The sequence below is a fragment of the Oryzias latipes genome, chromosome 7 (assembly GCF_002234675.1).
Source record: "Oryzias latipes chromosome 7, ASM223467v1".
NCBI lineage: Eukaryota > Metazoa > Chordata > Actinopteri > Beloniformes > Adrianichthyidae > Oryzias > Oryzias latipes.
In genome coordinates this window covers 2,124,359-2,151,958 of record NC_019865.2, presented here as the reverse complement: position 1 = coordinate 2,151,958, position 27,600 = coordinate 2,124,359, and the positions used below count along the sequence as shown (strand labels likewise).

Here is a 27,600-nt window from a genome sequence, read left to right as displayed (position 1 = left end):
AAGCATTTCGGTGCAAAGCCGCTTTTCTCCACTTCAGAATATGCCGGAAATACAGTTATTGCATAAACGGCTGAAGACATATGGTAGACAAAAGAATGTTAACACCGGGGTATTACATGTTAAGATGTGGTCACTCCTCTCTATGATGATCTACAGAGCTGGACAACCCAAAACCTGCAGCACCTGTACAGGTCGCCCCCCCCATACGGGTGCACGTGACTAACGCTTTAAATTAGATTTAATTACAGACGTTCTGAGAGTGAGAGGAAAAACTTGGATCACATCCAGGCTTTTAGCTGTTAGCATGTTATTATACTTAGTTGTTCTGTTAGCTCACGTTCTAAAGCTGTAATCATGATTGGAGACTCTGAAGTCCTGCAGATAAATGCAGCGTTTGCCTCCCGAGGACAACCGGTTGATGCTGGTGTCCGTCTCGCAGCCAAAAGCCTTGGGCATTTGAAGATCAGTGCATGTTTGGATACGAATGTAATCCTGCCTTGAAGGGACTCCACGGCTTGGATCAGCTCCAAACGGCGAGATGAAGGAACGTACTCACCGGGAGAGTGGTTGAATGAGTCAGAGGAGGCGTCGGACAGCGAGTGAAGGGAGGCGGCTCTGCTGGCGCTCCGAGTCACCGGACCGTCCCGGACTGGAGGCTGAAAACAACCCAGATTTCACTAAGCAGCCTCAGATCTTTCTCCTGCATCCCACTTGGAGTTAAGACTAAAATTATATACACAGTAAGTCCATACACTCCAGTGAGCTGTTTTACATAAACCAGAGCTTTTTTTCTTCTCCTTTTTTCCCTCAAAAACATGTCCTCACTTGACTCATACCAGTTTCTGGAAAAAGTTTGTAGCATAAAAATGAGAAAAGCTCAAATTCTGCTATTTTGCATTAAGATTGGCAAAAATGCCACCAAAAGCTACACGCATACTGAAACTGTCACAGTTAAAGATCTGAAAAGCTAATTTTAGGATCTTCCAAAGATGCATTTTCTAAAAAACAAACAAACAAGGCAAAGCAAAAGTTACAGTATGGGCGCGTTGTTTGGGATTTTTGGAAGACCTGACTGCGTATTCATATTGTAAGGTTCACTTGCAGGTCAATGTAACACCCACAACTCAATATCTGTGGGACTCAGGAATTCAGTGCGCGACTGGCTGCCTGCACAGTGTGTGCTTGAATCACACTTTGCACTGCTAAATCACAGAGACACCCAGGCTTTCTCAGGCATTCCAGCCAATATATATTCTCCATCTCATTTGCTCTGGACAATCCCATTGTTGTAGTCCAGTGTGAGAATCGCGTCGGATGTAATCAAGTTAATAAAGGACAGGAGAATATAAGACTTGCTGTCAAGGCCCCAACTGGAACCACAAATCAATCACAACTTTACCATTTGATTACAGAAAAACATGCAATAAAACAATGAACTTGTTTTTCGACGTACGACCTTGTGTTTATTGCTGTGAAATAGATTATTTAGGACGATAAATATGGGTTTGAGAAAAAGAAGTGGGCGGGACTAACCCGGAAACGTGAGAAATCCGAATAGGAGGCATCGTAGGTCTTGTGGTGGGCTTCTACCAGGGAGGAGATGATCCGAGCCTGTTCCTCGTTCAGCCGCGGCCTCATGGCCTCGCGGGCCGCCTCCTCTTCTTTCCTCTTCATTATCATCTCCTTTTTCCTTTGAACCTCCTCATCAGTCAGTATGACTGGAAAAGAAGGGGAGAGGATCATCAGACTCATCCTGAAACAAATCGTAGTGGTTTTAAAAGATTAATATTAGGATCAAGGCTACATAAACAACTCATTTGATAGTTTTCTATAATTTAGCCAAATATTTAGTGATGAATCCCTTTAAAAAAAACAACTCTGAGCTTCGTCTGAGCTGGAATCTGCATCTAAACTGTCTGGCTGGATGGCTACGACATTGCTGCCATTGTTGTTGCACCGCTTATGTTAAGTTGGGGGTGTGAGGGGCTGTAAGCTAGCGGGATGCAGCGTAAACAGAGAACGGTCAAGGGGAAGAGACGACAGGGTTTGTTCATTTTGGCTAAAATCTGCTTAATCTTAAATGAAAAGACCACTGAGAACACTTTGAAAAAAGATCAGAAGAAGATTGGAGAGGGTCAGTAAAAAGAAATCTGCATTCAAGAATCCAAATCTCCAAAGATTTCAATAAATTCATGAATTCCAAAAAGATATTTCTGACATTTATGAATAAAGTAGTTTGGGGGAGAAAAGACAAATCTGTTGAAACAATCTTGTAAATTAAAAACAAATGTAGAAAGCAGAGCTGAATTCCACAGAAACTCCCCAGGATGAATGGAGAGGACATGTTAGCAGTTAGGCTTCAACAAATACCAAAAGCCGGTGAAGTCGTTCTTTTTTTGCTCGCTCCGACATCAAACGAGAAATGTGATGCTAACACTCCACATTTGTTTGTTTTTATTTAGCCTCATGTTACTTTCAAATAGAAAAGACTTTATTTATTGCTTAAACTCTCCTTCGGGTTTTAACACAGCCACGATTCATTAAGATCCAGGAAGGTTGGAGGTGGAAGCTGCAGATCCCTGCAAAGTCCCGCCAGTTTTAGCAGGATGGAGGGAGAGGAAGAGGGGAAACGTGGTCTGAGAGCTTCGTGGACAGGATGCTCGTCTATAAAACCATTTATTTAACCATCCAATGAAATGATTAAACAAAAGAATCAACAACAAAAACACCCCATCAACTACCAAGAGACCTTTAGAGCATTTAGAAAGTGATTTATAGAGCAACTTCTTGACAGCAGAGAAAACTGAAAAAAAGAAAGATTACCAGTTCAACAAATAAAATAAAAATCATCTCACCTTGCTCCCAAATCAAGATCATTATATATTTTAAGGCTTTCGTTTTTATTTTGATCATTTCAATGATGCTCTGTTGCTTCTATTTTAAATAAGGTTTAATAAAATAAACCATTAAAGAGAGGTTGATAACCCTTTAACAAAACCACCAAGAAATAATTATTGACCTTGCAAATAAATAAATAAAAAGGCTTTAGCAAATCTATAAAAACCTGACTGGAGGAGATTTTCATCAAACGGCTTCATTAAAGGTGAAATATCTCCATTGAGATTGGTAGTTTTGGTGCCACACAAGACGGTGCCGTTTCCTCAGACATGATACTTAATCAAACTGACATATTTTATTTACGACAGCTTTCAACGGCAACACTAAGATGCTGCAACTACAAAAGCTACATTTCATAAGTCCAGTGCGCCTGAATGCAGACAGAAACCACACTGCAGGCTTAGAAACGCAAGTAAATCAACACGACTGCTTGGCCAACCAGGATTTACTTGGCTTTCTCTTGATCCCAGCATTAATTAAGCTTCGGAGGAACTCGAGTGACAATCTAAGCCCATTGCAGCAATAGACTGCCAAAAGCCATTCCTTGTGTTGAGTACGTCCAAGTATGCAAGGTATAATAATGAATAGGCAGAGTTTGGTCAAAGTTTGGCACAAGCCATCAAAGGGTCTATTCTGAAGCCTGGACCTGGCAGCCAAGCCCGAGCGCTGGATGGCATCATTACAGACGAGAGTCCACAAAGAAACAAGTGGCCGTCAAAGGAACATCTTGACCACCCCACAGAGTTTGGCACACATGCAAGAGTTTACCAAAAGACAGTGTGGTGTTCAGACGGCGACTGATTGGATGTGGTACTGTGGGCCCGGAATCATTTAGAAATACCAACAGAATGAAGGGGCAAACAAACCTTGTGGGGCAATTAAGTGAAGAGAATCGGGTTTTGGACAACATCAGAAAAGGCGACAACACTGGCAAAAGGGAGTCCCACAGAATCCCTGCGGTGGAGAACAGAGCCTCGCCGTGGGTTTAACCATGAACCAGATGAGCAGAATTGAAACTCTTAAAAAAAAAAACTTGATATCAAGCCCACATCTTCTGACTTCATTTCAATGCATTCAGGTTAGCAAGGCGTCAAGAACAGATGACACAAAAACCAGGAACGCCAGCGGTGCACGTACTGTTACGGTAATCCGTCAAGCCAACACAATGTACCACACAATGTAGCAGGTACACAAGCCGTCGAAAACACACCCTATATTGATGTGGGCTACAGTAAAACCAACCATGTGCTTCGGTTTCTTTTCTCTGAAAACATCCGGTTTGCCCCCCTCATCTGCAGTACTGTAAGGCGTTGGAAATCTGCCAAAATAAAAGTGCTCAACTGCTCAATTAGAAGAAGAAAAACCTTCTAGACAAATGCAACAAAAATGTGATAGCATCAATTTCAAAATGAATAACAGAAACAAGCATATTACCGCTGCAAAACAAATTTTCCAATAATCTGCCAGCTTGGTAAGAATAATTGGTCTTACCAAGAATTCTCAGTTGAAGAAAAAATTCTAGTCACAGAGACACGTTTTCTGTTGAAAGACTTCTTCTGATAAGAGGCTTTCAAATCTAATTTTCTTGTATTGACTAAATTAAAAGTCTTGTATTGACTTATTTTATTTTATGTAATTGTTGTTTTGATTTGAAATAAAACATTTTTGAATTGAAGTTTATTTTTCTAGCAAGACAGCAAAAGAGACTTTTTTCTTGAAACGAGGGTCTTTTCACTAAGATTGAGTCTTTCCAGTGTATTTTACGTTTATGAGAAATGTTTTTAAAAGAGACCAGACTATCATAGAATGAGGGATTAAAAGGCTGCTTCAAATATTTTGGCTACAGAAAGACACACAGAGGGAATTGGATCAGCTAAAATGCTCTCAGAAATTTGCTACAAGTAAAAAAAACGTTTTCAGGCATACAGATCCACACAAAAACCACACACTCACACTTGTGCACGCGCACACAAAAACCCTCCCACACGGGGTCTTTTCCTGGCACGGTCTGAACCTGTGTCAAATAAGGACAGGGTGTTTACTACAAGCTCGGCTGGCACAGCTCAGAGGACGCACACAGAGGCACACAGTCTAAAGTCTGAATAGTACCGAATTTTGGAAAAAGCTACCAATTTGAGAGACGACAAAGAAAAACCAAAACAAAAAAAAGCACAAAAACCCACAAAGAAAAATGACATCTGATAACTAAAAAAAGATTAGTTCATGAACAGACGCTAAGACTCAATGTCTAATTAAAAATGTAAACAATTTGAGGACAAGGTTTTCACATTGTTTGAACTTTAAACTGATTTTTTCCATTTCAACACGGGTTTGTTGGGATTGTTTGTTAGTCTTCTTACAACTGATTCCAAATGGAAATAAACAGATGAAATGAATTTGGTAAAACAGAAGAAACGTTTAAAGCCTTAGTCACACACACACCCCACCGAGGGAGATCGTGAAATGGGAACGCACCATCGCCGTGGGTGTGGTAAGTGTATCCTGAAGCATTTGTAAAGCTAACTGAACTTATAACGAACGGGTGAGGCTACCCTACAGTTTCCTTATGCCACAGGCATTAGAAAGGTGTGAGCACTGACTGTGCGTAAGTGCTGCATGAACGTAAGCGCCCGTAGGATGTCCACACAAACTACACTGTCTAATTTCCTCATTTCTAACAGTCCAGCTGCAGCAATTGGTGCGCACGTATCACATGGAGAGCACTAACAGGCTCCTTTGCACAGTCTGCAGGATTTGGGGGGCGTTCAAAAATGTAAAAATCCGTACGACATCTCGCCTACTAATCCTTTTTCGTATATTTTATTAAAATGATCGTGCATTTTGCGGTACAAGCACCAAAGCACAAGTGTTTTATTGGTAGCGGCTGCGTGGCTCCGTTGGGTAAGTGCAGGACCGGCTAATGGAAAACGAGGGTTCAATCTCCCGCGATGAGCTTTTTCCAATGTGGGACCTTGGGCAACCACCCTTCGCACTACTGCCCAACTATGTAGCCACAGGGGGGCCTAGGTCTGCCCCTGTGTCGGTCCCCAGCCTGGATACAATTTAGGGTTGCGTCAAGAAAGGGCTTCCGGCATATTTTGTGCTTGAATGGCCCATATTGTTGAGAGTGGGACAAACAGACGTTGCTTTTTTTTGCAACAATGGCCCATAAATGGCCGCCAATCTGGTGGCTAACATGTTTTTCTGAAAGAGCGGATCCTGTGGTACATCAATGACAACTTTGGTGCTTGTACCACAAAAGCACAATTTGTCCGTCCGCCATTACCCTCACGTGTTGTACAAGTCTTCACTACTCGACCTGTCGCCCACAGCAGGTCTTTGCATGAACATCTTAACTCTCGCTCACTGAGATATCCATAACCTTGATGTTATTTTAGCATGCCCCTTGTAGGTTTGATCATTTCTTGGCCTCGCGCAGCCCGTATCCACCCGTAAGGGCAGCTGGGGCTAAGGCTTAAATGTAGATCAGATGTAAATAGAGCCGTCACAGAATTACAGATGACCATCATCCAGTCACTTTTACTGCTCTGGCCCTAATGAAAGCTGGAAAACAACAAAGTAAAAGCAGCATAAAACTGAAGAATGTTCTCTCATCTGTCCTTTCTATCAATTGCTCTTCACTTCTCCATCCTCCAGTGAAACGTATCACCGCTCTAAAATATCTGTGACTCTTTGTGTGAATGGCATGGGGGAAAGATAATTATGAGAGTCTTCTTCCTTCCTTCTGGATCTTTCCTCTCCCGTGGGCATCGTTCTGCTGTCTTCCTGCAGTCTTCCTGCCTTTTCTTCCTGGTGTAGTGACCTCAAAGTGCTGGTTCCTCACAGTCTTCACCTTTGAATGCAGAATGAAGACGTCCCTGCATGTTAATCAGCTGGGAAATAAAGTCCTGATGGGTTAACAAGAGGCGACCTTCTCTCCTCATGGTGTCTTCTTCTTGCATTACATCCACGCAGGGCGCTTCGTGCATCGCCATTAGGAGCAAAAGACAGCTAAGATGCTTTTTTTAAAGACTTTTATTAATGCCACCTCAGTGCTGATTCCATAGTCTTTGATTTGGTGCATGGATGACAACCTCCTTCTGTTTGGAAAACAGCAGGCCCCGAAAACAAATGATCTGCAGCTCCTGTGCAACCCCAGGCTCCGTTTGCCATCTGGCAGCTGATGCATATGCACCGTGAGGACCATTGGTCTGTATCCTTGCTGCAAATAAGATCAATGTTCGTTAAAGCATTGATTCTACACCCACTTCTCTTTCTTAATGCCTTTATAGAATTAGATTAAAAACCAGTTTGCCGCTTTCGTCTTCCAAACCTAAACTAACACGTTCAGCAGGAACGAGGTGTGTCGACTGTAGCATTGGTCTGAAATAAAGGTGTACCTGGACTCTGCTTACCTTCACATATAGCTGAGCAATTAACCTTTGTTCTATCCCAAGCACTTTAACGTTGGGAGTGGGGTCATCTAGACCACCTATACCCACCTTTGTTATGGTAGGGAGAACACGTCAATGTATGGATCGGGTCATCTGGACCCCATAGGATAGCACAAGGGTTAAGGACGTTCCAATCTGATCACACAACCGGAAATCGGGCTGATCACGTAGTTTTACACTGGATCAAAATTGGATATTGTATCCCGATTGTGGATCCGTTTTTTATTTTATTATTATTCTGATCAGCTGTATATTTCATGCTTATTATTTTAAATAAATACCTTATTAGAAGTCTGCCTATCAAGAATGATCACATTGTACTGTTGTATAAAAAAGGCGCATAAAAAACCTAAAACTTTAATAAATTAATAAAACTGACAGAGAGTGTCTTTAATGGTTTATCCTAATACAAACAACGACCTTCAGCAGCATTTAAAAAAATAAGATGATTTATTTTATGAGAATTAAATGGAGAAATGGCAATGAGACGGCTGCCAAGCTCCGGGAAAGAGGGATCACAAAAAAATACTAATTTAAATCTCCCAAAAACAAGGGAAACTAATAAATAATTCCATTGATACGAGCTAGTTATGGATACTAAACATCGTTTTCATGCTGCAAACACAAAGTTGGAAGAAAGTCATGTTGGATTTTTGGGAAATTTTAATGTAGATGTAAATCCCATACCATCAAAAATAGGGAACAACCTGGATGTTTTAAATAGATTAGTTTGGTTTTTTTTCTTTATGTTTTGGATCAAGTCTGAATCAACCGATTCCAAAAATCAGATTAGGACATACCTAGCAAACATATTATGTTGGGGAATAAGTTGCCATTTTCTTTTCTTTTTTTTTTTTTTACCATTATAATCCTGAATAACAATTAAAAACACTTTGGGGCCTGTCTTCTTCTCTGGCATTAGCATCGAGGATCACAGCAGCATTTCAAATCCTGCTCTGTAAATCGATTCATGCATTAAAGAAAACAGCTGCAGTGAAAAGTCCAGATGGAGAAGTCTGCAGAAGACGGATCGGAGGCTGTAAAAAGGCCAGCGACGCTGCATGAACTTCTCAGCTTTCAAAAATTCCTAAATGGTTGCTTGTGACTGAGGAGCGGTGACGGTGGAAAATTACTTCTCTGAACTTTAGGGCGTGTTTGAGAAAAGAACATTATCCTGCCGCAGTGCTGCCCTCTTCAAGACCGGGACACAGTGGGATGAAGAACGTCTTTGACGGGTGGCTCCTCTTGGCAAGGGTGGAGTTCGATCCGCGTACAGAGGTGTCCACGGGGGGGGGACACGACGACCTAACCCTGTTATTCTCATAATCCGCGGTTGTTTTTAGTTCTGCAGCTTCATAGAAACATTGGAAGGAGACAACCTGTCTTTTATTTGATGTTAACCTAATTCTGTGATGACGCCGTTTCTGTGTTACTGCGTAAAAGAATCCTAAAAAACTCCCATCACCTTTGGATCCATTTTCAAAGCGTTCCCAGTGGTCCTTCGATCAAGATTATGCTGGTTTTACTTTAAGCGCAGTGGTTAGCGCTCTTGCCTCACAGCGACAAGGTCCCCGGTTCAAGTCCCGGCTGGGGGGGCCTTTCTGTGTGGACCCACGCATACACTTCCTGTGTATGCGTGGGTTTTCTCCGCCCAAAAACATGCTCCATAGTAGGCCTGCACAATATACCGCAAATTTATCGTTATTGCGAAATCAAGCCGTGCAATATGCATACCGCAAAAGACTGCAAAAATCGCAATAAACGGTTACCTTAAATGTGCTAAAACAAACTCATGGCAGCTTGAAATATTGAACAAATGAAAGAAATCCCTTTATGCATTTAACCAATCAGAGGGACCCGTTCATGTTTTTGATCAATCAGATGAGCCCTTTTATGTTTGATGTTTGCCTCCTACGTCGACAAGGGTCATTTGGAGTATAATTTTTAAACTGTTGCAGTGAAATGGAAATGATGTTTTTGTTTTTTTTGCTATTTGTTTATATACCGCAATTTACATCGTTATCGCAATATTAATTACCAATATCGCATATCGCGAGTTTTCCTCATATCGTCCAGCCCTAATCCATAGGTTCATTGGTTCCTCTAAATTGCCCCTAGGAGTGAATGAGAGGTTGAATGGGAGGGTGTATGGGTGTGCGATGTCTCCCTTCACCCATGAGTGGGCGGGATAAAAAAGCTGTGCTGTTTTCTAGGACATAGTTTCTGCAGAGCGACAGGAGCTGATTTGAAATACACCTCTGAGTTTTGGGGAGCGAAGCAGGAAGCTTGTGACCAAAAATACGATCTTTTTCCAACGGCTTTTTTTTTTTGCGTCTGCTCCTGATTTACATTCAATTTAAATAATGAAGTACTCGAAAATGCAATTTTGAGCTTAATTTTCTTAAACTATGTCCTCCATCATGAGAAAAATGACAGAAGGACATGTTAAACAAAAACACACAACTTTTATCAGAGTGGGTGTGTAATCCCCCACTAAGGACAATTGATCCACTTGGCAAACATTTTTTAGAGCAACAGTTTCTGAAGATTATCTGACACAAAGCAAGAATGTAGCCTTTGACGTCTTCATGCAAGTCTGCAGTGATACTGGGAGAAATTCCCAGAATCCCTCTGTTGCTTGCTAAGCAATGTCCAGCTGATAAACTAAAGTCACTAACGTACAGCCACCTTTACAACTCCACGCGTTTATTTGGAAAAACAAGCTCATCCAGTGTCACCTGAGTGACCAAAGAACAGAACATTGAACCAGTTAAACAAAGACGTTCTCTTGGCATTGAAACACAATCTGTTGTTTAAAGAGAAAAAGGCCTTTTTTAGACTTTGGCTGCTTATGTGGACGGGCCTTTATTAGAGGAGCTCTTTTTCTCTAATTCTCAGGCATCTCAAGAATTTCCTCAAATTATCTGGCAAAACATGGACAGAAAAAGCTCCTTCTCTTTAATCAGCATCAACTCTAAAAATCTAAACCCCCCCCCTTGGTCCGAACGCTCATCCACCCGACCGAGAAGCAGCAAACTGAGAGGACAATCAAAGAAACGGCGTGAACGGCTAACAGAAAAGGGGGCTCACATTCTTTCATCATGCCGATGTCGATGCAGCGTTTGAGGCGGCAGGCCTGGCAGTGGCGCCGGTTGTCCTTGGTGATGTTGCAGCTTCCGTTGAACGGGCAGGTGAAGGAGGCTTTACGCTTCATGCTGCGCCTGCGCCCAAAAAAACAAATAAATAAACAGGAGATGGTCGAGATGTTTTAATGAAAGGTGAAAATGGAAAAGATAGGAGAAGAAAAATCAGTGACAGCTGATCATACAGATCACTCCGATGAAAATCCTGATGATTAAGGACATGCTTTATCAAAAATATTTGCTTAAAATTCAATTTCTGAGTATGTCTTTATTTAAATTGTTGTGAATCAGGAGCAGACGAAAAAAATCCTGTTTAAAAAAAGATGGTATTTGTGACGTAGAAAAAGATCCCTACAAGGAGGGGAAAGGGGCGGGGTTGCTCTATGCCAACCGTCTCGCCCACAACTCCAGTCTGGTGAATTTTCTAATTACTTCCTACCGCTCTGCAGAAACTATGTCCCGGAAAACAACAGTTTTCTCTCATTTTGGGTAAAAACGATTTAAAGACCACAGGGAACGCTTTGAAAAAAGATCAATGGATGAAAAGCACAGCATAAAAAAACCAAGAGCTTTAGAATATCTGACAAACAAATTCCCTTTTTATACTTAATAAAAAAATGTTAACAGAGAAAAATCTATTTTTCTAAAAGTGAAATCATGTAAGAATAAATGCAGAGATCACAAACCTCCAAAAGATATATCCCATAAAGTGTGACTTCTCACCAAATTCTATCAATGATTTCTTATTATGACCTGATTATTATTTAAAGTGAGACTCTAATGAAGAACTACACATTATTTGCCTTTTTTGTAACTTAAACTGCAACTAAAACGACTAAAATTAATCAGAATAAATGTCCTTTTTAGGTAATAAAATACATATAAATAAAGGGAAAAAACATCTACATGAATGTGATTAAGCTTCTGGTTAAAAAATGGAGACAACACACGGCTCCCAAATGTATAGAAAGAGGAAAAACACTAAAAATGTTGGTGACAAAACTCCATCAAAGTGGAAACATCTGCCACAAATCTTCACAACTTCTGAGCTTAATGGCCTTTTATTTGGCAGCTTCTAATCAGGCTTTAGAGAATTCTCAACATACTATCCTAGTAAATTCAAGTATTTCTTGATGCAAAAAAATCTACAATTTGACAGAAAAGAGAAAAGACTGACCTGAAGAAGCCTTTGCAGCCTTCGCAGGTCATGGCGTTGAAGTGGAAGCCGGTAGCTTTGTCTCCACACACCCCACAGATCCGCGGGACATTGCGGTCAAACTCATCCGGTCCGACCACAGACGTCGTCACGGTAATGGACTCCATCACTGAGGAGAAGAAGGAAAGAGAGAGAAATAAAGCCTTTCTTGCCTTTTCCAGCTAAAAAACAAAAACAGAAGAAGCGTTTACTATGATGAACGCGCTCAGCTTAAAGTCCGCCTGGCACTGGCCGAGTGGGAGTCGTACCGAAGACTCGCTGTGGATTTTTCTCTTCTTATATAAACAGGTGCTGAGCTATTAGCATATTTAGTGCAAGGTATTAACGACCACACTCTGCATCTCGCATCTACTGGTTGTCACAGAGAAGCACACAATTGCTTGCACACACAATCCTGAGAAAATGTATGTATATATCTATATATGTATATATTGTAAATGGAAAGAAAACCAGATTTTAAACGGAGGGGGGAAATGGCAAAAAGGTGGCATCTGCGTAAGGCTGAAAAATGGCCAGTGAAATTAAAACGGCCAATTCTCTAAAGCGACATTTTTTTTCCCTTGCACCATCTGGCCATGTCTTATGAAATAATCAGCAGCAGAAAAACACACACAGACATCAATCTACTTCATATGAACCTTCACCAGGGAGAACCCTGAAATCTCTCTGCTCAGATCATGACATGAAGGTCATTCTAACACTTAATAGACTGGAGAAAATGTATTTTTATTTACCAGGACGTCCCTGCAGATAAAATCCCAAAATAGAAACAAAAACACAAGAGAAAAAATGTAAGGAAAAAATGTAAGTCAGAAGCAAATATCACCTGAATGAACAGCTCGAACCCCCAGAGGTCTACAAACAACTTTAGTCATTGTCTAGTTTCCATTTTTCCCTTCAGAATCTGTGAAATTTCACTTTAAAGGGAGGCAGTTTCAGGTTATAAACGATAGTTTCTGTGAAATATTTACACTGTTTAACATTAAAGTCGGTATCAAACTGAACTTGATCTGATCAGAACCGGATTATTACAACTATGCAAAGAAAAGAAAGAAAAAAAAACTTGAATGGGGTGTGTTCCGCCTGGAAAAACCTTTTGGTACGGACCGAGTCCTGAACTTTGCGTTTGGGGTCTGCGTTCAGCAGAATTTCCTGTTTTGAACCAAAGCTTGTAAACCAAAACCCATGTGACTAAAGTCTCTTCAATCATTGGCCAAGAATTAAGAGGGTGGGGCGAAGCAGCTAAAGGCAGAAATGATGGAATCCTGCGCTTTGTAATCCATGTTGGGATAGTTCACGGATTCAGACTTTATATTTTACTGTTTTAAAAGTCTGTATCAACAGGTATCAAGGTGCAACACTTGTTACTTTGGTACGGCGGAGGCATGCTTTAAGACGGTTGCTAAGGAAACGTTGGCAGGGAAGGCACGCTGAAAAGTCTTTATGACATAGATTGTCAGGAAAACAATGCGTGTCACGGTCAAAGTTGTTTTAACGAGCCTGCATTCATCCGACCACATTTCAATAAGTAGCTGTGTCTCAAAGGGGGCTTCACACTACGTAATGCCAGGCTACGGTGGCTGTTTTGGTCCAGTTCTAATCCGAATGAGAAAAACTCAGAGCAAACAGGAGCTCAGTCAGATTGGAAACGAACCGAGGCCACATCCAAAGGCGGTTCAGAGACCGGTTCCTGGTCCTGGACCAGGAACCACTTGGGTGGATTCTAGACCTGCACAATAAATGTCAACTAACTAACATCGCACATGGCGAGTTTTCCTCACATCAAGCAACCCTAGTTTATTCAGACTGAAGATCATCGGGAGTAACTAAATGAACCAAACGTGTCCAGTCTGGATACACCCCGTTTGCCTCTTCCCCCCCCCCCCCCTTCTAAAGCAATAACTCAAACTATAATTGACTTATATATATATATATATATATATATATATATATTTTTTTTTTTAATGTGTAAAATCTCTATTTATGAGTTATTGCACTGTTAAGAGAATGGCAACTTACATTTTCTTAATTTGTCTTTATTGTTTTAATCAATGCATTACTCATTACTGCATTACTGTGATTTACTGCTCGACATAAACCAATAAGTCAAATCAATCAAACATTTCTGGTCTTAACTGTATTTTGGATTCTAAACCCCTGACTATGAATTAGTGCTGTTAAAGAAAGATGTCTCTGCTTAGTCGGAGACATTTTAGTCTATGAACAGTTAAATAAATGAGCAGAAAAAGAGGTCATGGAAAAAAACTGAATTGGGGTGGGGGACATGCATGGACTGGGACTCTCAGGGCTGCAGATATAGCCTGCGGGTACCTCCGGTGAACAGAAGTAGGACGTCAAACAAGGACGCACGGATGAGAGGAGCGCTGTGAAGGATGGAGGACTCGGTGGGTGCTGAGGGAACGGGCGGGAGGGCAGGTCACCGTCCAGCTTTTTGGCTGCAGACCATCAGTCTTAATAGCTGAAGGTCTGCCGCCACAGTGGAAATCGCAAAGCACTAATGCACTCTTTAGAGCTGACGCAATATGACTTTACTGCCTGTTGACCGTCTGCCCGGTTTGTGCAACGCATCACTGAATTCAAGCTGCGGCGCTCCTCCGTGAGGGAGGCGGGCAGAAGTCAGGACAGATGTGTGCACACAAAAAAAACAAGAGGCCCAGATTAGTCACCATGTGACAAAAACAGCTTTGTTTACTGATGCGGCAGCAGGTGAATAATGAAATGACCGGACGGAGAAAGCGTGGACAGAGAGACGTACACAAAAACACGCCGTGGTTTCATTAGCGGTGCCGATCGCCGCCGTCAGCCTTTAGGCGCGCCTTTCTCCTTCAGATTTAATCCCTTCTCTCTCACTCGGTTGTGTTTGTGAAGCTGTTGGATCAACACATGTAATTACTGCACAAAAGAGAAAAAGCGGAAAGACTTTGACTTCAGGATCTACAGCATCTTGAGGCTCGCTTATATCAACATTCAGGTTTCATATTCATTCTGCTTCATAAACGGAATAATGATCATTTATGAAAACAAAAAAATTAGAAGAAAAAAATTCCCATTAAATGTGAGGAAACTCTGTTTTCCCACAGATAACCCTGGTATTTGTTGTCCTGCATTTCCTCTTTCTTTAAAATTTAAAAACAAAATCATTTAGAGCTGATGTTGTTTTGAATGTTTATCCTCTAGAAGTGAAATGACTTTTATGTCACCGGAACAAATTCAATTCAGAGACGACAGACAATGCTGCAGGATAAAAACAGACCCCAGCTGTGGAAGAAAAAGTCGTCATGTGAGCTATGTGCCCATGCACGGTGTGTGCATGCACGTGTGCGTCAGTGTGTAAATGCACGTGTGCGTCTGTGTTTGTGTGTGTGGTTTTAACATCCTCAACCTGATTTATGAGTCTCACTACGCCTCCAAAGTTTTGATCTTCGTGGTAGAAAAGATGGATCAACAACAAACCACTGATTACTACAGTAAACTTGGCTAATCGTGGTTTTACCAAACTGTAAAGTCTTCAAACATATTCATTATATAAACTGTGGTTTAGCTTAGGGATTTAACATTTGTGTTCGGTGTTAAAGACTTTGGAAGGGTGACAAAACAGCAGAAGTGAAGGTCGTTACAAGTGACAGGATCAAAAATACATAATTCTAACAGTTTTATTATAGTTGTTGCTTTGATTTTGTTAAAAGTGTTGCTTTTGATATTTTTTGCATTGCTTAAAGAAGATTGTAGTGATTTTTAAAAACAATCTTTTTCAATAATTACAACAATATTTACTCAACAATTGGGATGCCAGTGTGGGACAAAGGCAGCGGCTCGATACAATACGGTTCTGGACCGTGAACTGGACCTGCCTCTGGAGAAGGTGGAGAAGTAAAATCCTCAACAGCAAGTTATGTGGTAAAACTGGCATCACTTTTCTCCGTATCACTCTCCATTATTGAAGACGCAGCGTTATTGTGCATTACCTCAAGCTAACCTCACTGTCAATCACAGATCTAGACGACATATCCAACCATTTAGCTTGCCTCCCCCAGCCCCGCCCCTTTTCTAGCAGTCAGCCTCCGACTGTCCTGTTGTGTTGCCCTTCACAAGTTTGTTAAAGATCTTGTGTTACCAAACAGACTTAAAACTCCCACTTTTTCCATTCTACCTTAAGGATCTCAAGCAAATGCATATTTGTTTCATTGGCTTTGTGCTATAACACAAATCTTTTGACTAATAGTATTACTACCATTTCTGTTGAATCAAGAAAACAAAAGCATCCAGCCACTAAGCTGAGAAAACACTACAGCCACATGACGGGGGCAGAACACAACACGTGTGCACAGAGAGGCCATATGTGACTTGAACTTGGTACAGAGAAGCAACGAGGCTAAAGGCAGTACCAAAAACGTACTGTTGTGTAAGGATGATGGGAGCAAGCTTCAACAGAAATGTAGGTAAGAGTAAAAATTGATGCTGATATACGAACACAACTCAACAGAAAATAAATAAACCTTTATAAAATAGTAATACATCATATAAACGCATGAACAGCACACGAGTCCATTTCAGTCCGATTGGATTGTTGGATTGTGGTTTGCACAAACAAAGAAATACTTAGCCTATTGCTGATTCCACACAGCTTCAAAAGCAGTTTGGATAACGGCAGACAAGACAAAAGCATCAATAACAACAGCTCAATAGACAAACGGTTGTTGCATTGTGACCGTTTGATTCCACTTTTTTATCGCTTTGGTCCACAACTACATCTTTTTCTTGACACGGAAAAGATTTGACACTTTTTTTTTCCATGCCTTACTTTTTCTCAAAAATAAAATCGATTCAGGCAATAGACCAGTGAAAACCATACATGTTCAAAACAGAAAACTAACTTCATATTTAGAATACCTTGACTCAAAATTGTACTTTCCTCGGTACACAAAAGAAAGCCAAATGCATTGGTCAAGTCTTTGTAAATGATACTAAACAAATATATAACTAGAGTTGGCAGCGGAAATTCCAAAATGCACAACCAGCAAAGACAATAATCCTCCCATTGAAAGGATCCCAAACTCAATCTTTGTCTCTGATGTGAACGAAAATGAGCTGATATCAATTGTAGATAAATTCAAGATTAAAAACTCAAAAGACTGTGAGGATTTAGATATGAAGGTGGTGAAAAACCTAATTAATATTATCTCTTAGCCTTTAACATACATATGTAACTTATCATTACGAACTGGGAGATTCCTAAACCAAATGAAAATTGCAAAAGTGATTTTTATTTATAAGAGTGGAGACAAACACCAATTTACAAACTATAGACCTGTTTTCTTCTTCCTTGATTCTCAAAAATTTTAGAAAGAATTGTCAATGATAAATCAGTAACATTTATTGATAAATATAACATTATAAATGAAAACCAATATGGTTTTAGAGAAAACAGATCAGCCTCATTGGCTATCATTGATGCTGTGGAGGAAATCACAAACGCTCTGGACGAAAATAAATGTGCAGCTGGAATTTACATTGTCTTAAAAAAAGCATTTGACTCTCAATCATGACATCCTACTTGACAAACTGGAAATATCTGGGATAAGAGGACTAGCGTTAACTTGGGTCAACAGCTATTTAACGGAAAGAAAACAATTGGTCAAGATTGATGAATATATATCAGAAACCAAAAAGATAAGTCGTGGTGTCCCACCAGGATCAATCCTGGGCCCGCAGCTATTCAATATTTACATAAATGATATATTCAATGTTTCAAAGCTTATGAAACTCATATTATTTGCTGATGACACAAATATATTTTATTCTACATACAATCATAGGGAACTTATCAATGTGGTAAACACAGAGTTAAATAATATAAAATCATGGATGGATTACAACAAATTATCTTTGAACCTAGATAAAACCAAAGTGATGTATTTTGGAAACTACAACGCCAATACAGAGCTCTCAATTGAAATAAATAATGTCCTAATTAAAAGTTTTTCAGAAATCAAATTCTTAGGGGTTTTTATCGATGACAAACTAAGTTGGAAGCCTCACATCAGACACATACAAACTAAAGTCTCAAAAAGTATTTCAATCATAAATAAATCTAAACTTATATTAGAATACAACAGTAGATATTTATTGTACTGCTCACTACATCCTCTCTTTTTACTTCAAAAACGAGCCGTCAGAATTGTACATAAAGCCGGATATCTTGATCATCCATACAATTTAGCCAATTGGAAATCGTTACCATTCAATATCCAAAAACAGTTCTTAGAAAATGAAGGAGGAACAAACTGAGGGGATGTAGGAACTTCAAAATCAAACTGATAAGAACCACAAAGAAGAGTTTCTGTGTGTCGGTGTGTGGCACTAAACTTTGGAACAAGTTAAGTAATGAGCTCAAACAATGTTCAGATGTTCAAATATTCAAGAAAATGTATAAAGAAACTCTGATTTCACAATATAAAGATAAGAGGATTTAAGGATCAACAGGTGTTTAAATAATTCCAAATACATGTGTGAACTTGATTGTGGTGAAATAATCAAAGCTCTTTTAATTACAACCAATGAGTATTACATTGTAATGTGCAATAATGATTACTGATTACTGATTACTTTTAATTACAATCAATAAGCTATCAATTTTGTTTACTTGATCTGCAATGTGTAGCAATAATTAATGGTTTATTGTGATCATGTGTTCTAATGATAATCACTGATTATTACATATCGGTACTGTTACTGTATACTGAAATTTTGAATGAATGTTTTCTGAAGATAATCAATCATCAATAAGAACTGGATTTACTTACTTGAAGCAAATCTTATTTGATCAGAACCGGATTTCAAAAACTGTAAAACTATCAAATGAATGAACGCAGTAGGGGTTGGATTATATAAGTTCGCTTCTTCCTGCTCCTTTTCAAGCAATAAATCAACCTCTACTTGACTTTAGTTAATTATCTCTATATTTAATTAAGCAAATGTGATTTAAGTGACTTTTTTGTTTTGTTTTATTTTTTGTCTTTTTAAACTATGCATTTCAACATTTCTGTAATGGGGTTGATAAATATTTGTAATTTCTTTATTGCTTTGACTACAATGCTTGAAATAAATCAATAAATCGAATCAAATCAAAGGTGCACGGATCCATTTCCATGTGACTGGCACCCCATGTTTGTTTGTGCGTCACAACTTTAAGTCCACCCTTTTGTAAACTGGTGGTCCGTTTACAGGAAGTTGTAAAACAGTTGCAAAAACAGCGTTGACAAGTCACTGGAATCATGACATTAAAACCTTTCCATTGTATACATTTCCATTACAATCTGTGTGTTCTTGACTGAGCGACGCGGCCGGCCGCCGGAGGATTTTGCGCTGGGGGGGGGGTCGCAGTGTCGCAAGAGTGCTGACACCGCGACTCTTGCTGCTTCATCACCGTGGTGATCATAAATCCCACACCGTCACAGCTCTAGGCACAGCCGCTCTATGAAAGTAACAGACGGATTTTTGACAAGTGACCGAGCTACTGACGTGTCGAGAATGAGTCCGAGAATCCAGTAGTTTTCCAAAATAAAACTTTCAACAGAATGAAAAAAATGTAGGTCTGCAGCCCGGTACCAACTGTCCCACGGTTCGTTACCGGTCTGCAACCCGGTACCAACTGTCCCACGGTCCGTTACCGGTCTGCAGCCCGGTACCAACTGTCCCACGGTCCGTTACCGGTCTGCAGCCAGGGGGCTTCAGATCAACCTTTGAGGTTCAGCTGTCCTGATGAACAGAATCTTGTAAACCCACAAAGAACTTGTTTTTAAACATCTATATGTGAATAAAATCAAGGTACTGCTATTACTGAAGAAGAGACGAACACTGGACGCTGTGCGGCTGCAGATGACCTCTGACCCCACAGTTAGGAAGAATCTAGGTATTTTTCCATCAAAAACAAATCAGCACATTCTTATGTAGAGAAATCCTCCTGGAAAACAGGGAAACTGAAGGCTGCTTTAGGAAGAACGGCTGCTGAACAGTTACATAACTGTGGGTGTCAAAGTAAATGGCTAATTTAACCATTTACTGAACCGACTTATGGCTAAATTACATTTATTTAAGGTAATCAGTCTTATTTAGGGTCCAGTCATCCTCACACTGGTTTGGAACTTTTAATAAGGAAAGACATTACAAATTCAAAGCTGAAAATTTTTGCGTGCCGACTTTGGAGACACACTTAAAGGAGAGTAGTAAATATTGACGCAGGCTAAGACACAACTGAAGGACAAAGCCCACATTAACTTAACAGACCAATTTTTGGAGGAAATATATGAAATAACCTGCACACCATCCCAGCATTCAGTGCCCATATAGAGACTTTTCCTCAGCTGTGTTTGTAATTCAAGGAGTGCCTCAACAAGAACTGAATGAATTTTGTTTCCACACAGCGATCTCTAGAAATGAACAACGGAAACCACAAGTTACAACTTTTTAGAACTTTACAAGGCAGCGCTTTGATGACCGGTTATAAAATGATGCATTTTCTTATTATTTCTCTTGTTAGTGCTCTTAAGAGTGGAGGGAAAATACAACTTTCATAAACAAAACAAAAAAACCATGTAGCAGCAATGTGTCACTGTCCTGATTAGGATTCAGAACAGGTTTCAGGGTGGTTTCACTTCAGCTGTAAAGGTACTTTTTCGGATGACAAACGAGATGTTTAAGTCCACCTGAGCCAAAAAATCCTATTAAATTCCATGAACCTTTTGCTCATTTCTGTTCAGATCAAACAGCAAAGGCCTCTTGAAGACTTTCCAAAGTTCTATCCCGTCCAAAAACGGCCTTACCTTCCATGTAGCTTGAAGTCTCAGAGAAAGCTGTTGGGGTTGAGCATTAAACTCAGTATACGAGGGCGTTACAGGAGAAGAGCAGCTTTGAGTGAGTAGATCACTCTATAGGCGGCACAACGGGGAACGTGGCCCACTTTCATCACCAGATGCCTCAAAGTGGGCCTCACTCGCAGCTAAATGTTACAGGCTCTAGTCGAATGGTACAATAAAGAACAATAAAGTCAAAGCGAGGGGAGATCAGGGCTTACAGCAAGGAAAATGTCTGTGGCTGAAACGAGGCGAGGGAGTTAGACGAGAGGCTGGAGGGATGTTTATTTGAATCCTGTGAACAAGATGGGAGACTGAGAACTGGACAGACGCAAACGGACACTCCAGCGACAAACACAGGGTCCCACTTTTCATCAAATATTTATGCTACAGCTTGTTCTTTGCATTTTCCAAGGTTTGAGGGTTTTTTTTAATGCTAAACATTAAATAAAAAGCAATAATGAACCAATGCAGCCATCTGACTCTTGTTTGAAAAAACAACATAATAGAAATGCTCAAATGGCAGCCATGTTTTTTGGCTGAACTGTTGAGAAATGTGTGTACTCCACTTACTGGAACTATAAATACCACATAGTTGGCAAGATGCGATAAACAAGAAAATCATGACTTAGTGGGTCAGAAATTGTTCGGTATGGTACGTTTTGTGGAAAGAAGTGAGGGGATCTAATAGTGGACCTCTTCCTATCCCACTATGGCTCATAAACTGTTACTCCCCCATGTGCAAAAACCAAAAGCAACACATGTACACTCATCTCATAAGTATATATAAGTATACGCCATCTAATGCTTTATATGCATGAATATAATGAAGACATTGCATTTTAAACAAGTTTTATCATTTTTAATACCACTGGTAAATACAAATCATGCATTATGATTATATGTTAACGAAAGCTAAACCCCAATGCAGAAATAATGAATTTTCATAGTATTAACATCTTCTATATTTGTCAGGAAATGTTTTATTTTGAAAGGTTTTCTAGTCTTCCAAGAAATAGTGAAGCTCCCATTCCATCGTTGAATGGATGCTGCAGAATGACAGAAAGCAGGGAAAGGAAGAGTGGCTACACGCTAAAGCCTTAGTCCCTACTGCCCTTACGGGTGGATCTAGGGGCAAAATATGCTCCACCCTATTTGGGTCACGCAGGTGGCCCAAACAAAACATCAAGGTAGTAGATCACTTTGTGAACCCGCGTGTCACCTCCACACCCTGTCCGTGCTTCATTGGTGCACGGCCATTGGCATGCTTCTCACTAATGACTAATGAGTGTGGTGTCAGGGCTCCATGCGACAGTATCACCCGTACGTCATGTACGGGTTATTGGCCTTTGCATCGGATGGTTCAGGCTTCCACAGCGTGAGTTCATTTCTGCTAATGCACAATTTGAAGGCCATTCACCCGCTTATACCATGGTCACTTGCAAAAGAAATAAATATTCAATATTAAGCTTAAGTTTGTTCTAAAGAAGCCAGCGCAGTGATATGGAACATTTAAGCTATGCCACTGGAACTTCTTTTTTAGGCGTGCAGTTATCACTGTGGTATATCACCTTTTAATGCACAACCAGCAGCCAATCAGAATTGAGAAATCACCCGGACCATGGTTTAACAGTGAGTGAAACTTCATTAGCCTTACAAATACTTCATGATACACCTAACACACACAATGGTACGTTCCATTCTCATGTCGTCCCTTAAGGTGGCCATACAAGTCTCAAGGGAACTGCAAAACCCACATGCACAGCCGCTCCTCTCTACAACCCTCCACGCCAAAACCCACAGCATCTGTAACAATGAACTCTGCTGTGGAAGCATGTGACTAAGGTGTTATATCTCAGGTGGAGCCAGAAGAAAGATGCGAAGCAGGCTTAAAAACAGCAGATAGTGAAAAGGTCCCATAGTGATGGTTCTGGCATCACGTGGAAGGAGATCAAAGCCTTGACAGCACTCCAACTGCTGAGGATGCCCTGACGGACATCCTAGACCACATGTGTCAAACTCAAGGCCCGGGGGCCAAATGTGGCCCTTCATGTCATTTTATGTGGCGCGCGAGAGCATAAAAGTTTTTAATTTCTTAAAATGAAAATAAAAAATGGGTGTGTATTTATTCACATCTAGGGGTAATCGGACTTGAAATATCGGATTGGGCAACTATACATTAGGACTCTAATACTGTCCATATAACCTAACCTGACAGAATCAAACATAAAAGGATTTATGCTAGAGTTAAAAGCAAACATGTGTTTTCTATGCAACTGTAATTTTCACCTTAAAAGGTTATAATAAATAAATACTGAGTTATTTAACATTAAGGAGTAGTTACGTTTATTTTTCATTACAGTATAGGTTCTATCTGGCCCTTTGAGGACAGCCACTTTGCTGATGTAGCCCTCGGTGAAAATGAGTTTGACACCCCTGTTCTAGACTGTTTCTTCTCTCGTTTTCACACCCAGAGGCAGTGGACGACCCCCTCCTTCTCCACACTCCACACAACCGTGCCAGGTGAACGTCAGCCTGTGAAAAATCAACCCGAGAAGGAGATGCAGCCAGGTCAGAGTGACTGCACGGCGCTGAAGGACTGAGCTGAACGGCTGACAGGAGGATTTAACAAATATTTTCACGGTCTCCCTGCAGAAAACCACAGAAAGGACGCTGTTGCATCTCACATGCATGCACCTCCTGAAGCGGCACTGTGTGTGTGTGTGTGGTGGTGGTGGGGGGGCTCAACTCTGATTATAAGATACTTAATGGTGCTATTGCAATGGCTCGATATGGCACAGCCAAATTCATCACTCATCACAAACAGAAATAGGTCACACCGACAACCCAGAACCGGCTCCAAAGGAGTTTAGCTGAGGGGTATGTGTGTGTGTGTGTGTGGGGGGGGGGGGGGGGGGGGGGGCATACGCATAATTGTTTTAACCAATATTCTAATCAGGGTCTGTCAAAGTACCATGAACTAGAGAAACTGTGTTTCTTTGCAGATGAATATTGGATATTTTTTGAGAATCGCTTCTTTTGCTTTATCGACTGCTGGCGAGTCAAACAGAGCACTGCTGTGCTGGTGTGCAGTGGTGGAGCTGATGTGGCTGCACTTGCCTTGCTGATGCTGAAGTCGTTTCAGTAGTTATATTAGGCCTACCGCTTGTGCATTCCATGCTTTCTTTTTCTTACCCAAATTCTAATGTCCATTTTTGCCCAGGGCACAACAGCACTGAAACAAACTGAAACAAAACAATATGGTAGCGCCTGTCCTGGGGGGGCCTAATTTGCAGATGGGCGAGCCTAGCCCTCCCTCTGGGGCCGGGTCAGCGACAACCCTAAGAAAATATCAAAAAGTCCAAAAACAGATTTAAGCTCAATATAAAATGCTAAATTGTACAAATTCCTGACTGAATTGTTGGAAAAGCTGCACAATCATCCTCCACAAACGGTTAAAAAGAAACTTAGGGTTGCACAGTTACAAGCGAATAAATCACACGACTCCTGGAATAAAGCCCTTTGGACGGGGGAAACCTTATTTGTCCCATGTATGGCTGCTTGTCTCTCTGAGTGGGTTGGTCCGGTACAAGCTGTTTTGGTTCTCCCTGTTCTGGTCCTCTCAAGCAGCATGCACTTCCCTGAAAACCCCCCAAAAAATCCGTCCTGATGCACACGCGCTCACCAGCGGGGAAAGTGAATACGATTGTGCTAATTGCACGTGGAGTTTGCCAGCAAGCTGAGCTTGGTGGGAGGCTGCTTCATGCAGGAGCTATAATAACAGGGGCTGAAGGAAGCAGAGCTGGGATAAATACAGGTGGGCATGAGAACTGTCGCTCTCCGGCCGGGCCACACAAACACTAACACACGGGAAGCTCATTTTCCATTTTATGTGGCATATTTTGCCCTACTGTTTCTCTTTTGTCACCAAGATGCAGCTTTGAACTTTCGACTTTGTTTTACAGACGGAGGGAAAGTGAAGGGGGCCATCGGGCTGTTGGCGTTCCGACATGAAGAGGAGGAGCGAGGGGAAGAGTGGGAGAGACGAAGTGGACCTTGGAAAAGAAAGGAATGAAGCAATGAAAAAAATAAAAGCAAAAGCAGATGAGGGACGCGAGAAGGTTAGGAAGAAGTATTAAAAACCCAACAAAGATAAAAGTCAAGGAAAACAGACACTGAAGAACACAGGAAAAGGAATCCCCATCAAACTAAAATAAAGAGGTAAAAACATCAAAAGTAAATAAATGGGAAGGTGTTTTTCTGTTGGTTTTGAAATGACATTAAAGTGGGGGTTGGTTTGTGCACAGAAGATTATCCCATCATCTTCTGCAGTGATACAAATGCAGCTCCCAGAATAAAATAGACAAGTGAATGGACTGAAAGGATCAAGTGAATCTTAGAGAAATTCTTTCAACCACTCCATCCTGGTCCATGTCTGACACTTAGCGTGTATTCAGACCGGACACATTTGGTCCGCTTAAAGTGAACCAGAGTCCGTTAACCTCGATAATCCGGAACAAATTTCCCGTCTGAATACACCCAAGTGGACTGTGGTCCGGGACCTGGAACCGCTCTCGGATCCATCTTTGGAAGTGGTCTCGGTTTGTTTTTAATCGGACTGAGCTTCGGTTCGTTCTGATTTTCCTCAATCTGAATACAATCCATCCTCAAAGCGGAACAACTGAACCAAAACGGCCTTAGCGTACCTTCGTAGCTGTCTTTGCGTCAGTAACCGCCCTGTGGCGCCTTCATAATTCCTGAACAATGAGTGAAGAGATCTTTGGTCACATGGTTTTGTTTACAAGCTTTGGTTCGAATACCGACCAAACGGCAAGGTTGGGTGCTCGATCCAGACCAAATTAAGTGGACCCGGTCCGAAGCAAACGCCCCCCCCCCCATTCTGAATACACCCTAAGTTTACCTTTTGTGTGTTAGAGCTCCTCACCGATGTTTGAACCGCGCTCTGATAAGTGGCTGGACGTTTTAGGCTGAAATGACTGCACGGTCGGGACACAACTACAAACGGGGGCTTCAGGTCTGCTGCAGATCTTTGAAGCGGTTTCACACAACATGTGCACGGATTTCCACAAGCGGGATAATGTTTGTTTTTGCAGCAGAAGTCCATATTTTCCTTTTCTGTGATTTGCACAAACCAAAGAGAAATGTAGCAAAAACAAACAGAGGTTTAGACTCAAAAAGCCACCAAATCCGTAGAGTTAGAGCTGCTTTAGTCTCAAAAGTCGAATCTTTGATACTTTTGTTTTCATATCCTTTCTAAGAGCTTCACAGTCGAGCTGCTTCAGACATGATTTCTCATCCCAGACACGCTGGACTTTGATTCAAACTTTTTTTTTATCAAATATGTCTGTCGACCTTCAAAGGGGGTCCAAGTAAAATAAGCAACGGATTACAAACAACACAAAACTGAGGTCAGATTCCCGCTGAAGTGAATGAGCTATAAGACAAATAACAGAGTGGAAATCTTCTTCCCATGATTTGTATACATCTCGAAAATGGGTCTGAGGTAGGGCTGGGCAATCAATCATTTTTATTCGAATTTGTTGCTTTCGACGATTTTTTTTGGGGGAAAATCTAGATCGTATTTTCCCAGCTCTCTGCTCTCTTGAGTGTCCATTGTTCAGAGTAAAGTCAGTCCGCCGGTCTCTGGCAAAGCGCAGATGTGACCCTTCTTCCCCGAGGCTAAAGAAAGGCTCCAGAAAGAACTGGAGGATAAACCTGTTGAACTCACAGCAGCAACGGAACGTTTAATAAAGAGCGTTGATATGGACTAAGAATACTTAGAAACTAATGTACGATGCTACGATGCTGTCATTCCATGTCAACAAGCTGTTCCGTGTGAATCCCAACATGTAATCGTGGACCGGTTTAAGGTCAGAATATATTTTCACGGACCGGAATTTGGGACGTGGCGGACAAATGCAACAAATGTAACTCATAGAACACTGTATTTATTTTAAGAGGCACTTTGAGTGGAACTCCTCGTGAGGGGGCGGGGCTGCAATGGAAGAATCTAAAACATGATCGTGTATTTAGGCAGTTTTGGTTCTGATTTTATGTCAAAATGAATCAACTGGAGGCAGAATCGGGGGGGGGGGGGCTTTTTCTGTCAATCCTCTCAACTTTAGAGAATCTGTTTCCTCAGCAGGTTTGATTCTTTCCAGTTGGTTCAGACTTCAGGTGACGGACTGAAACCCCTCTTCTAATGGGGGGGTTATTCAGCAGGAAAACACAAACAACTCATTTGTGATTGAAAATCAAATATTTCATAGGTGGCGTGAAAACGCCTAAAGCAGATGGATTAGAAATCAAAACAGGCGTTCCTTAGGAAAAAAACTTTTTTATCTAACATTCAAATTACGTTGTGACTTTGTACCTGTTTCCATTTAATGTAATTAATAAATGCAAATTAATGGAATCAACTTTTTGTTTATCCACCGCCAACTTGACTGGTGAGTCAATCCGTTTCAAGGTTGTTGCTTTGCCGAGTGCGTTCTAGTATTTGTCTTTATGAGATGCTCAAGCAAAACGTCGTATTTTTACAGTTGTGTTGGAGCCAATTTCCAAAGGCTATTTTCCAAAGGAGATTCATTCATTCATTCATTTTCTATTCCATTTTTCCCTTTCGGGGTCACGGGGCTGCCGGAGCCTATCCCGGCCACTTGTGGGCGAAGGCAGGGGACAACCTGGACAGGTCGCCAGTCTGTCGCAGAGATAGAATGTCCACAAACACACTTCCATTCACTCTCACACACCTATGGTCAATTTAGAGTTGCCAATCAACCTATGAAGCATGTTTTTGGACGGTGGGAGGAAGCCGGAGATCCTGGAGAAAACCCACGCATGCACGGGGAGAACATGCAAACTCCACACAGAAAGGCCCCCCATTGATGTTCTGTTTCAGGTCCCCCAGCCGGGATTTGAAGCGGGGGCCTCTTTGCTGTGAGGCAAGACTGCTAACCACTGCGCCACCAAACTAAAACAGCTATGGTCAAATG

General features: G+C 41.2%; 1 protein-coding gene across 3 annotated transcripts in view; it reads right to left on the bottom strand.

Annotated features, from left to right (window-relative positions):
- The window catches only part of vdralpha (vitamin D receptor alpha), a 65,772-nt gene that overhangs the window by 14,460 nt on the left and 23,712 nt on the right, over window positions 1-27,600 (bottom strand). For 2 of the 3 annotated variants that reach the window (XM_023956221.1, XM_023956222.1), the window contains exons 3-6: window positions 11,673-11,820; window positions 10,443-10,573; window positions 1,534-1,718; window positions 557-656 (exon numbers count right to left, since the gene is read on the bottom strand). In XM_023956221.1, the coding sequence (XP_023811989.1) occupies window positions 557-656; window positions 1,534-1,718; window positions 10,443-10,573; window positions 11,673-11,818 (562 nt within the window). In that variant the 5' untranslated portion in view covers window positions 11,819-11,820. Of the gene's footprint in view, window positions 1-556; window positions 657-1,533; window positions 1,719-10,442; window positions 10,574-11,672; window positions 11,821-27,600 lie in introns of those variants that run through there. The other variant, NM_001128516.1, reaches the window with a different exon arrangement.